Source organism: Psittacula echo (genome assembly GCF_963264785.1).
Source record: "Psittacula echo genome assembly, chromosome: 9".
Taxonomy (NCBI): domain Eukaryota; kingdom Metazoa; phylum Chordata; class Aves; order Psittaciformes; family Psittacidae; genus Psittacula; species Psittacula echo.
This window is the reverse complement of record NC_137745.1, coordinates 14494161-14507188: the sequence shown is the minus strand read 5'-3', so window position 1 is coordinate 14507188 and position 13028 is coordinate 14494161. Positions and strand designations below refer to the sequence as shown.

Here is a 13028-nt window from a genome sequence, read left to right as displayed (position 1 = left end):
AAATATAATCCCTCAATTAAGGTCATTTTTCATTTGAATCCTTCTTGCTGCTTGGCTCGGTAATTGAGGAAAGGATTTTGGCTGCTGTGCCATGAGATACACCTCATCTTCTCAGTAAATTAAATCTGATTTCTTTGATAGTTTTAAAACAGGAGGCAACGCTGCTTGGGGAGAAATGGAAGTTCAGGCAAAACTCCCACTTTACCTCACCTTTATCTTTGGTTCTTTCTTATTGTCCTCAGAACAAATGTATCTAATATAACTTGGTCTGGGGGAAGGAGCTCTTGTGTCACTGGAGAGAAACCACAGTGCCACCGTTTAGCAAAAGTGTAAGAATAAAACCCTTGAAAGAAAATAATCAGAAAACTGTATTCTAATTTTAGCGGAGAGTGGCTATGGACATTTAATTCAATTACACCTTATTGATTGTCTTTTAATGGATTTGTTTTTCCTGACAGACTCCCGCATCTTCCAGCGTGACAGCCTTGCTGTGAACAGATCCACACGCATACACGTCGCTTGAAATCGGTGAAGCAGCTCCCGGTAGCAAAGCCAGCACTGTAAGTGTGCTGGATCAGCGAGGTGGGAGAGGGCGAGCGGGTGGGCACCAGCTCCCCCGGGCGGGGACACGCAGGGACACCCCTGCAGCTCTCACTGCCCCGGTGTCAGGAGGCGTCTAGCAACCCGCGCAGATCAGCATGTAGCCACAGGAGATGGGACAGTTCTGTTGACTGTCTGCTGTCATCAGATGAGTCAGCGGCAAGTCACAGTCTTGGATATCAGCAGGAGTGGCACACCAGGAAATCAATCATAAAAGCGGGGGAAGAGACCTTCCCCCCCCCCCCCCCCCAAGAATTCAAGCCTTGCTTGAATGCTTTTTGAAGTTTATGTTTTCTATATATGGCCGATAAAATGGTGTGTGCCAGCACCGAGGGGCTATCCTTGAGCAGCGTGCTGCATCCAGTGCGAACGCCACCTCCGACGGCCGCACCATTCCACCGCCCTGCGCCGGGAGCCCCCCGGCATTTCCTTGCCTTGCTGCAGGGTTCCCTTCCCTCCGTGCGGGGCGCAGCGCGGCCCGGCCGTCCACGGGGAGAACTGTTTGTTGGTTTGCTGGCCCCGCGGCCCCTTGCCAGAGCCAGGTGAGCTGCACTGATGCCGTACTTCCAGTACACGGGGCTGTGCTTCGGCCCTGCAGCCGTGATACAGCGGCAGGTCCCCGGCCACGGCCACAATCCCGGCCAGGTGAGGGTCGGTCCAGCGGGGGTCCCGTTCCCGCAGGGGCAGGGACAGGCGGGCGCGCTCTCGGCCCGGCCCCGCGCAGCGCCCCCAGCGGGGCACGGGAGGCTGATGCGGCCGAGGGCGTGCCGCTCCTGTCGGATAAAGGCCGGGCGGCGGCGCGGGGTTCGCACAGAGCCGGGGAGCGGCGGAGCAGCCCGGAGCGGGCGGGCCGGCCGAGGCAGAGCGGGACCAGGCGCAGGAGCTGGGCGGCAGCTGAACACTGCACTCCCTCCCTGCAGGCGGCGGGCGCGGCCGGGCGGGGCGCGGGCGGAGCGGATCGGACCGAGGAGGCGGAGCGGGGCTGCGCCATGAGCACGCAGGCGCGCGGCCAGGGCGGGCGCAGAGCGGCTGATCCCGACGGCGAGATGCCGGCCACCGAGAAGGACCTGGCGGAGGACGCGCCGTGGAAGCGGATCCAGCAGAACACCTTCACCCGCTGGTGCAACGAGCACCTGCGCTGCGTCAACAAGCGCATCGGTAACCTGCAGCACGACCTGAGCGATGGGCTGCGCCTCATCGCCCTCCTGGAGGTGCTCAGCCAGAAGCGCATGTACCGCAAGTACCACCAGCGGCCCACCTTCCGACAGATGCAGCTGGAGAACGTCTCGGTGGCCCTCGAGTTCTTGGAGCGGGAGAGCATCAAGCTGGTCTCCATCGGTGAGTGCATCCCCAGCGGGTCGGGTTTAGGTTTTTCTCATTGTGTGTTTTTTCCTGCGCTGGACCTTTGCCTCACAGAGCCTTGACGGGATCGGAGCATGGGGGCAGCCGCGCCGTGCTGCTGGCCGGTCCCTCGGGGCTGTGTAGTCGGCTTTTTGTTTCTACAAAGAGCAAGCTTGGGGGGTGAAGCGTAGTGTTGGTCTAAAGCTGCGTGTGCGGTGTGTGCTGTGAGGCTGTTCCACAGCCCGGCTGCTGGGGCTGGCAATGCTCTCCTCTCTGCCTCGGCTTCTCTCTTAGTCACTAGTTCATAGGTGAGACTTTCCTCTCAGGTACCTTTCTGAAGAAACCCAGTACCAGAGCACGTTCTCTCTCTGTGCAGGCAGGTTCCCTGTATCTGGCCAGATGTCTCTGGGCCCTGGCAGGGCGCTGGAGCCTTGGTCTCCTGGGGTGAGTGAGCTGTGCGAAGATAGGCGTTACCATAGGTGGTATAGGAGAGCAAGGAGACTTCTCTTGCTCGCCAGAGCCCAGTAGATGATGCCAGTGTTCAGATTAGCATGGATGCTTACCTAAGCACAGTTGCAGCTTTTGAACAGGATTGTGCTTTCTCCTTAATCTTTCTGCTGTGGTAGGTCATGTAGGCAGAAAATGTACAAGGAGCTCTGCTCACTCCAGGAGATGGGTGGTTTGAGCTAATGCCCACTCTGGCTGGCACTAGGTTTGGCTGTCAATTGGAGGGTGCAATTGCTAGGTAACTGGTGCTTTGCTCAGAAAGTTAAAGCTGTTGGCATGCATGTCAAATTGCAGATGATCCCTCTGGAATGCATGTGGTGATGGTTGGGGGAATAGTTCAGGTGTGGCTGCAGTGCAGTCTGTAAAGCAGTAATTTGAATGCCTGAGAGATCTCTGGGAAGGAATGTGAATGCCTTTTCTAGCTCTTTGCCAGATAACTGTAATTACTGCCTCCTGATGACTCTGGCCTGGATGAACTGCACAGCTGAATTTGGGTGAGTGCAGTGCTGCTCAGTTCTCCAAAACTCTTGGCCAAGGTGATAGCTGTTTCCCTTCAGAGGCTTTAGCTACAATAACAAGGGAATATAAGATATTCCAGTTTAGGGGAGACCCGGCTCTCTCTGAAAACCTGTGGCTGGGTGGAGTAAGTCTAGGTCCCTGTTGTTCCTCTCTACTAGCTTGTAAAATCTGCTTTGGACAAATGGAGACTGTTGGGTCCCGAAAGGCTGATTATCCTCCTAGGGCAAAACAGTTAGTGTACTTGCAGCTGAAAATGGAGCTGGTGCTAATTATTTACTTAGCAATGCATTCCCTTTGCACACAGTAGGGTTTGATTTGCAGCTGTGGACTCCTGGGCTGAGCTTACTTTTGCTAACATCAAAACTCACCTTTCTTCTTCAGCTGCTGGAATAGCTCCTTCACAGCCACAGTGCTAACGCCAGTCGAGCGTTCCCCTCCTATTGTATTGTTTGCCCTATTAAAATGTAGCTGTTCCAGCTGCCTTCCTATTTGTCTGTGGGACTTCCCGAGGGCTGTGGGTTTGGGAGATCAAGGTTAGTCTGGTCAGGCCTGGCTTCCAGCGACTTCCTTTATAAGAAATGCTGCTGTAGCAGCACAGCTTCCTTGCTGGATTAGACTGAGCTGTACGGTGGCCATAATCTTTTAAGACATGTCTTAACTGTTTTACAGCTTGCTTGTGTTGTGTTAGCTATTAAAAAAACCAAATTAAACTTGAAGCTGCTGAAAAAACCCTTGTAGCTGAAGCCTTGGGAGAATGGAATGGCTGTGGCTGCAAGTGCCTTTACCATATCCCAGCCTCTGTACAAAAGTGGTACACAGCTCCATCTGTGCTGTGACACCAGAGCTGGAGCCAAATGGTAGCACAGGAGCTCTACTGTACAGCCCTGGATAAACCGAGCCAATCCTGAAAAAACATCCTCAGTTTGCTTTCCAAAGCAAGCTTTGTGGTGCTCCTCTTGGTTGAAGGGGCTGAACCCCGTGGCACCTCTCCTGCAGGCGCAGCATCCGCTGCGGTGGCTACCTGTCCCTGCTGTGTTTGTCCCTGCTGTGTTTCTCCCGGCAGGTTCTGAAGAACTTGGGGCTTTCTCTTAGTTTTTAGTCTCTTACATGTTACTGAACAAAACCAAGGCTGTTACAGGGCCTGAAGCTGTGTACCAGTAAGGGCTTTTAGGTGGACAACTTTTATGACCAGGTTGGTCTTTAGGGCCTGGGGTGTTTAGGGCCAGCTCTGAGCCAAATCAGCTGGGAAAACCTGACAGCTGCAGCTGCTGGATTTCTGGCATTAATAATGCCATCAGACCTCTGCTCAGTTGATGTGGTGCCCGTTCCAGTTATTATTTAACTTCCAGGAACTTTTTGGAAGCCATGTATTACGGCTCAGCTACTGCTGCTATACTACAACTGCACTTTGAAACTTTTTCAGTAGCAAGCTTTTGGCTTTCAGGTTTTGTCCATTAAAATAAGTCTGCCTATACACAGAGAAATCAGTTAAATTTGTAGTGTTTAACCATGAGCCTTTCTGATGTGCAGTCAGGAGTCCAACCTCTCCTGCTGCTCTTACCCCTACTTTAGCCTCTGCTCAGTCTTCTGGTTGTTTTGGGATGCTTTCCTTCTAGGCATGAAGTGCTTTTATTTCAGTGCAGATTTGACTGTGTATGTGGTCTACTGTAAAAACAGCCATCCAGCAAAGATGGGATTGGAAGCTCTGAAAAAGCTACTGTGTGGGAAGGTGACTACTACTACATTGAGTTCTCTGCTTGACACAAGGTGGCTGCTGTGCTACTCAAGTGTTAAAGTGTTAAGTCTTGCTTTTTTATTTGTCTGCTAGACTGAGATAATTGCAGATTCCTGGGTGCTGAGTGGCATATGCAAGGCACTGGGGAGTAGGATGCCAGGAATGCAGAGCACAAGGGCTTAGCTCTTGGCTGAAGGAGCTGATCAACTTCACAGATTACTTTGTATGAGACCCACATTGTGCCTTGGTAAAAGCCATAGCAAGTGGCAGAGAAAGGGGGGTGGAAGCTAATTTGGCTTTGAGCTTGCCCCTGGAAACCCTGATACCAGGCAATAGGAGTTAACTGATTTAACTTCGAAACGGAAGCATTTGATGTCTGAAGCCTGGCAGGTGGTTTCAGGCTGTGACCTGCCAAGTTGCACGCAAGCTTGCAGCCAACAGGTCCTAGGTGCATGCTCCTAGGCTGTTCTGTACCTGTTGGCAGTGTCCTCATGGCTGCTGCTCGCTCAGCAGCCCTGTATTGCTGGCAGTGGCAGGATGGGTGCTGAGCAGCTGGCTGGCTTGGTTTGTGAAACTGCAGTTTTGGACTGCCACAGTCAGATTGATCAAACTGAAAAACATGTGGCTTCTCTTTGCTGGGTTGCACTTTCACCAGATAAGTGCCTTGCAATCCTTGCAGGATGTCAAGTGGTGATGCAGATAAATGGATGGGCAGGGGCCATCCATTTATCAGGTGGGCTTGGGGTTAATGACCATGTACTTGATGCATGCACTGCGCTCTATAATGCAGACCTCCAGCATGCTCATAAAGATGCAAGTGTCTTGACCTGAGTTGGAGTATCTCCTGGAAATACCATTTTAGAAAAATAATGGAATACCAGCTTTCTTCCTTAGGCTGTTGATACACTGAAGGGTGACAAAGCAAATCTAGAGGAAAACTTGGCTCTTTTGTAACTTGGTAAATGTGTTGTCCTGTAATGCCTAGAGCTAGGTGCTTGAAAACTGGGAAAAGAAAAATGTGTTTTCAGCCTGTTTATCTTTGGGTCTCTCTCTGTTCCACTCCAGGTGCTATTAACACATCATAAGGATGTAGTCAAAATACTCTTGCATTTTGTCTGCCACTTACCTGTGACTTCCCTGGAGGCTGTTTTCTGGAAAATATCCAGTGTGTCTTGGAAGCAGGTTTCTGCTTCTTGGAAATGTGACACTTAATCCTTCCCCTCAAAACCTATTTTTGATAGACTGGCAGTGAGCCTCATGGCTGGAGACTGGAGGTGGCTTCAGTTTCTGAGGGTGGTTGGTCTGCTCAGGATCTTCTGTTTCAATAGTTGGACTGCTGGTCTAAAGAGAAAATGGCTTTGCATGAATTATTTGCTCCAAGTTACAGGAAACTTTAAGGTAGCTTACACACACTGTTCTTGCCTTCTTTTACTTATGAGCGGAAACCTGTAAAGTGATCAAACTTAGGTAAAATTACTTAGGACCAGTGAGACTAATGTGCTAAACAGCTTTTTCATTTAAGGCACTGAACACTGTGCCAGCTATTCAAGAAGGACTGAAGTCTTAACTGCTCCATATTCCAATGCCATGTCCTGTATTGATTTACATGGGGATGTTTAAATCTAAATGGGTCAGCATAATTCTTTTTCTAGCCTACAACTGTAATCTAAGAACGTGGTTAGCCTTGTGTGTGGCCATGCTTTTGCACTGCCAGTATTGTTCGGTGTCTGCTCCAAGCAATGGGGAATAAAACAATGGTCTCTGAGTCCCCCAGGCTGCAGAGGAATTCTGTTTTCTCTGCCCCTCAGAAACAGACTGATGTGCAGCTAGTTTAGGACCTGGACAAAAGCCTGCCAAGTTTAGCCCATATGCTGAGCAAGCACACCAGAGTGAAATGGTGTGATGCTGGTGTGAATAGATCTCTGCTGTACTGTGATATTTGCCAGGTCTTCTCTGCCATCAGCATCAGGTGGACCTGGCCTCCTCTGCTGCCTGGTGTGCCTGTGTTAATGAATACAGCACCTGACTTGTAAGTTATTACAATAATGAAGATGCAAAGCTCAGCAACCAGGTTTGGCTCTGTTAGTGCTTGGTACTGGTGTGCCTGAAGAGCCTGTCCCAGTGGCTGTTGCTTACAAAGTGTCAAGCCTGAGTCTGGCTCTTGGTGAGGTAGCCAGGCTTTTTGTCGAGAAACCTGTAGGTTCCTGTGAGATTTCTTGGTTTGTGTGTATGTACTGTGATAGTACTGTGGGTCCTGTTCCAGAGCACCCACCCATGGGGAAGGGGTGTCATCTTCATGCAGGTGCACCAAGGTAGTGATGGGAATGCATGGTGGATGCAGGTAGGTGAGGATGTGTTGCTGCAATCTGCTTGGACTCTGCAAGAAAAACAGCATCAGATGTGTCTGTACTGGAGGAAGGAAATACTGTGTAGCTGAGTGTTAACTGCGGGGGGAAGAAGCCAAAACAAAAGATATATGGAAAAAGGTTAAGGGAAGGCACTGCCCATCCTTGTAGGAAGATCTAAGCAGTCTCTGCTGCAGCCTTCATTGGATGCCAGTGCTCACAAGCCTGTTTGTTGCAGGCCGACTTCATGCTAATAGTGTGGAGGAAGAGGTGTGTACCTTTACATTGTGTTTGGAGAAGTAAGTGTAGCAGTTCTCATGAAAACACTGTGTCTGTGAAGCCTGTGGTGGATGCTTGGGTGTCTTTGCTGGATGGCTCTAGTAGTGTGTGTGATAGAGGTGACTACTCACCCATCCTTCTTGCAGCCGCTGCCTGGGTGGGGTGAGCAGAGCAACCCTTGCTCTTCCTGGGAGCTTGGCCTTGGGTTCAGAGTTGAGTCAACAGAGATCTGAGGTTCTCAGCTCTTGAGCTAAGCAAGCTCTGCCTGTTGATGTGGATTAATGCAGTGATGGTCAAGTGAGGTTTTTTCCCCTAGGTCTTGCTTCTGGGGACTTGGTGCAGGCTTTTTTCCCCCCAAGGCAAAAGTTTCTGTAGCTTGCACTTTTGGCTGTTTGTGTGTCTCCTGAGGAAGGACCCGTGCCCTGTAATCTAATAGGGAAGACGCTTTCTTCCAGGTCATCATTAGGAGATAAATCCTAGTTCCTGTACTTGAAAGCCTCGTAGTGGGTGTATCATAACCAGATGGTTGTCTGGGGTCTGATGCGGTCACCTGTCTGCGAGCCTCCCTTCAGCTCTCTGCCCGTTCTGCAGCTAGCCTTGAGTCTTGGAGGTGATTACATAGTAACTGGTATATCACAGTGAGGATTGACTCTGCTGTGGTGGGCATGGATTTAGCTAATGAATTGCAATTCTTTGTGTGAACACTATTCTGCTTTAAGCAGTTGAAGTCTAACATCTGTAGTGAGATGTATGCAGTGTCTAGTTCCTACTGTGCTACTGCATGGCAACTCTAATACTCACAACCACTACAAGAATAAACTGCATTTTCTGTTTTTGTTAGTGAAAACAAGCTAGGCCACTTCAAACAACACCCAAATGAAGCCTTGCCCAAATCCCTGGGGAAGCAAGGGTTGCCTTGCACATCCTCCCTTGTGCTGAGTAACACAGCAGACGCTGCCCTGGAGCTGCCTAGGGGTGGGCAGAGGATGGAGCAGTTGAATTCTGTCTCTCCTGGTGTGGTGGTCTGGGATTGTTTGGACCTCCTGCTGATACTGTACTTGGAAGAAAGCAGCTGTGGTTCTGTCGGGGAAGAGTGGCCAGATGTACAATTGCACTGTCTGGTTACTAATGGGATAGTTCCTCTGAGTCTGTAGGTCATGGTCCTCTGCTTGCAACTTGTAGAAGTAAACAGCCAATCTAATGGAAAGGAAGCCAATCTCTAAAGTATAAATTCAGCAGGTATTTCTGAGTTTTCTCAGGGTCACTGGATTATAGCAAGTTTTACTGACCAGTTTGGTAAGCTGGCAGTGGTTGAGCTTTGAACATCCAGGCTGGGATCTTTCCTGCAGAAGGGACAAACTGTCCTAAACAAACTGTCCAAACACCTAACAGCAGCAGCAGGTTGCATGAGGGGAGTCCCTGCCATTCTTACCCATAGCACAAAAATGGCTGTGGACTGCAATGACATCATGGACTGTGGCTCCTTCTCCCCGGTTTCAGGGCATGCCATAAATCATGACGCATTTATTTGTGAGAGCATTGAATTACTCCAGCATGAGCTGGCCGGGCTGCGTGTCCTCTGAGGGTGAGGTGGGCACAGACAGATGGCCATGCTCAGCCTGCCTGCTGTGAGGAAGAACTTGGTCAAGGGCTGTCTCAGCAGCATGTCCTGGCATTGCCCAAGCACACGCTAGCAGGCTATACATTGCTGCAGATGGGGCTAGCACGGCTGGGTGCTGTGCTGAGCAACCAGGCAGAGGCTGTGAGCAGCCCTGTGCTCTGCCCATGCTGTTAGGGAGGCTCTTGCTGTCTTCTGCAATCCTGGGTGGGGTTCAAGTGTTTTCAACGCTGGCCGCAGGCTCTGTGCACTGCAGCTCTGCTGCGGAGCAGTAACTGAAAGCTGTGGAGCCACCCTTCCTGCCAGCCCATGCATTTCCACCCTCTTCTTGTGCTGAAATCTGGGGCGTGCTTCAAACTGCCTGCCTGTGAGATGGGCTCTGGGCTGAGCTGTTAAATGCTGCTCTGAAATGCCATTGCTGTGTCCTGCATAGGTGCTGTGAGCACATCTAGACCTGGGGGCTGCCCCAGCCTGACCTGGGGTGGGATGCTGGCGGCTGGCTCTCCTCCACCACTCGCAGCCCACGGTGATCTCAGGCTGTGCGGGCGCCTCTGGCTGCCTACTGGTTTTGATTAGTCTGTGTCCGCTCTTGTGAGGACACAATGTATGTGTCTGTATTTCTGAGCTTATATTAAAGGGCACTGCTGTGGTTGGTGGGCCAGAAGTGAGCTGTGGGTGGCAACTGGTGAATTATGTTGGGTAAACAAGCTTTGAAAGTCTCCTGGAGCCCTGCAGCAGAAGACACAGTGTACAGAGCTGCTCTGAGCAAACACCCATTGTACGTGCATCTGAAGGTTATTCAAACACAAAAGAGGAAATACTGTTCCCCTCGGCTAGATACTAACATGCTCTATCTATGCTTCCTTTAATTGGTATAATTAACTGTTTTACATTCCCTTTTCTCACAGCAACCTTAGAGCAGTGGGTGCAGCAGGTTTAGTGGACTTCCCATAGGCAAATACTGGCAAGCCAAGTCTTGGAGCTATTTTAGATTTCAGTGTTAACACATGGATGAGTAGTCTTGGAGGTCTCCTTTACCTTTGTGCAGATTACCCCTTTATTGTAAGGTGAGTGGTAGCAGCAGGTCCCTCTGGGCTTGGACTACAGAAGTGAAGAGCCTGAGCTGGTGGCTATGTGCAATGTCCTCCATTTGTTTGGCACATCTCCTTGGCTGGGAACTCGCCATATGACAAATGCACCTTGTATTGGTCATGGTGTGAGACACAAATCTTAGATTAATCTGTCTGCTTGTGATCCTTACTACAGAATAGAGAACAATGGGTTGCTAAACAAAGTGCGTGTCTAACTGTCATCTTGATGGCGCAAGATACCAAATGTTACTTCAGCATCATGTCTAGACAGTGAATTTCTTAGGGTTTCCTTCTCTTTGCAAGGCTTGGAGTAATTCTGCTTGTTGTTCTCCCAAACAATCCAAAGCCCAGGCACCTTTGAGCCTGGTCCGACACTGGAATGCCACAGTGGAGCTGCTGTTTGCTGTGTCACTGCTTGTTGTGGTGGTTCTCTGAGCAGTTGTCACTTGCTCGTCTGTGGCTTGTTATCAAATTCCCCTGTGGGGGAAGAGTTGGTGTCTGAGCAGACTGGCTGTGGGAAGACTTGGGATGCTAATCGTGTTGTTTCAGCTTTGTTCCGGCTGTTGATTAACAGTGTGGCTGCATGTAAATATTTGATACCTTATGTAACTGCTTGAACAAAATCAATGATCTAATTAAAAGTCAAATAAAAACAGCTTTAGTTGTCTCTGAGGATTATTTCTTTTGGTAACTCTTTTAGGCTTGTGGTGAAACTGCAGCTATGAAGAAATAGAAGAACTAGGCTGGCAACTGCAAGGAAAATTTGTGGTGACTTCCAGTGCCACAGTCCAAGCTCAGTAGTGCTGGACCCTGTGGCTGTCAGATGTCAGGACAGACACATGGAGGCTCTTAAACTGGGACCACAGGACCCTCTATAGTGGTGCCATCCTAATGGTCTCTCAAAGCTTTGTGGTTGTATAGCCCCACACTGTGTAGTGCTGGCTGAAGTGAATCTGACACTGAACAGAGGATGTATCATGTGTGCTGGGCAACTGAAAGGCTACATCGAATGTGGGTGGCCAAAGGGAAGAGGGTAACCCTTGCCACAACCCAATACAGCTGTTAGGGAAGGCCCCAGCTGGCAGAGGTTGGCTGCATGTTGATAAATCAGCTCCAGCACTAATACTGTTTCCCTGACCTAGCGTGAGTAGTAAGCAAGAGTGAGGATTGTCAGCTCAATCAAGTCACAAATGACCAAGTGAGATGTCTACTTGAGGGGCCACACAATCGGGGACCAAATAGTGCCTTCAGATCCTGATGGCCCTGACCTGCAGTATGAGTAGGGGCTTCCCAGACCATTGCAGAAGCAGACATGGCTCACAGGTAGCCAATTATATGTTTTGCATCCCAAAAAACTTAGAAAAGCCTGAGACAGTCTTCCAGTGGTTCAGGTTCTCTTCCAAAATGTAAGAGTGAAGAAGCACACCGTTGGATTCAGCTCACTACCACTGTAAAGTGGGGCAGCCCAGCCCTGCTCTTGGTACTGTTACACCGGATGATTAGTGGGTGCTAAGTGCGCATTAGTGAGGATTCTAATGACTTGCAGACATCTGCAGTTATAGAGATAGGAGCATGTGGGACTCCTGGACAAGGATACTGCAAAGATCTTGTCCTGGAGAATTAACCACATTACTGCCAGGATCCTCATTTGCATAGATCCCAATATACTGCTTTCTAGCAGGAAATGGTTTGGACCTACTCTGCTAGGGTCAGCTCACAGGATGATTTGCTCTGCCATGAAAGCACCAGAACAGCAGACTTCAGTGAGAAGCTGCTAGTTCACACCCTGGAAATGGTGGAAATGTTTGGGGTTTCCTGGGTGGAAAGCCCTGATTCTTGCAGGGAAGCCTCCTGATGTTAGAGGCATAAAGCCCTATTTCAGCAAATCTGCTTCAGAGTTTGCTGTGGTTTTGTAGCCTAGCTCAGAGTTCTGTGTTGAAAGAAACACCTCTTCTGATGTAAATAATTGAAAGCTATGTAACTTCCAACAGTTTTTAATTGCAAAGAGGAGAATTGAACTGCTTCATCTGAACTGCTGCAGCTATTGGTTGAAAAATCTGCTTAAGGCAGAGAAAGCTTAAATATTTTAATTAACCAGCTTTATTACTTAAGCATAGGCTTTAACAAGCTGCAGAATATTTTATACTCTGTATGTGAAAGGAGTAGCTCAGACTTCTGAAGCGGTACCTGGACAACAAGAGTATTCAAGCTCAAGGGTAGAAGTTGAAAGGAGCAGCCCAGTCTTTGTCTAGGAGTAGGATAAACACCTATGGGGCTCTTGTTCTGCCTGGACTGAGGTAATAGCATGTTACTAACATTAGGAGTTGATAACAAACGAGGTGGCCTAATGCTGCACCTAGCTGGTAGGTAGCTGGAAGGGGTATGGGAGGTCAGGCAGAGAAGTGTAGCTTGCAGCATTGCTGCAGCTATTCCAGCTCTAGCAAAACTGCCTCTAGAGCTAATTTTTTTGTGTTGTGCTAAAAATGTGAACTACAATAGGCTTGCAAATGTGAACAATGTGAGACTGCAGATTAAAAATGAGGTCTTGCATCTGGTAAGGATTTGGGTAATTGCCTGCACCCTGCTCAGTCAGCATGTGTGTGGTGGAGGGCTGTCCCTGGAGACTAGGGAGAGAGCTGTGAGCTTGTGAAGTCTGGAAAGACTTGTGCAAAGCCTTGAAGTTGGAAGATTTGAAGTCCAGCCTCCGGAGACGAAAGGTGGTATCCCTCTGAGTGCTGGATAGCTCAGAATTTGCTGTTAGCAGCCAAAGCCTGTTATGGCTGAGCAGCTCCCGACAAAGTTGGACTAGACTGAGCAGAGCTGCTTCTGCCCTTTGGGAGAAGGACCCAAACAGAGCCCATGGCACAGGACACGCATGCTGGAGAGCAGCCCCAGGGGCTGGTCCTGGCCAGCCTGTGGCATCTGATGTGAGCCATGGGGGTCCCTTGGGCTACTTGAAGTGATGCAGAACTCACACATCTGAAGCAAAGCTT

General features: G+C 49.7%; 1 protein-coding gene across 3 annotated transcripts in view; it reads left to right on the top strand.

Moving 5' to 3' along the window:
- Nucleotides 1-1589: 1589 nt before the first annotated feature.
- FLNB (filamin B) overlaps nt 1590-13028 on the top strand; it is a gene marked incomplete at its 5' end in the record, with an annotated part of 70876 nt that continues 59437 nt past the window's right edge. For all 3 annotated transcript variants that reach the window (XM_080625808.1, XM_080625809.1, XM_080625807.1), the window contains one exon: nt 1590-1938. In XM_080625808.1, coding sequence (XP_080481934.1) covers nt 1590-1938 — 349 coding nt within the window. The remainder of the gene's footprint in view (nt 1939-13028) is intronic.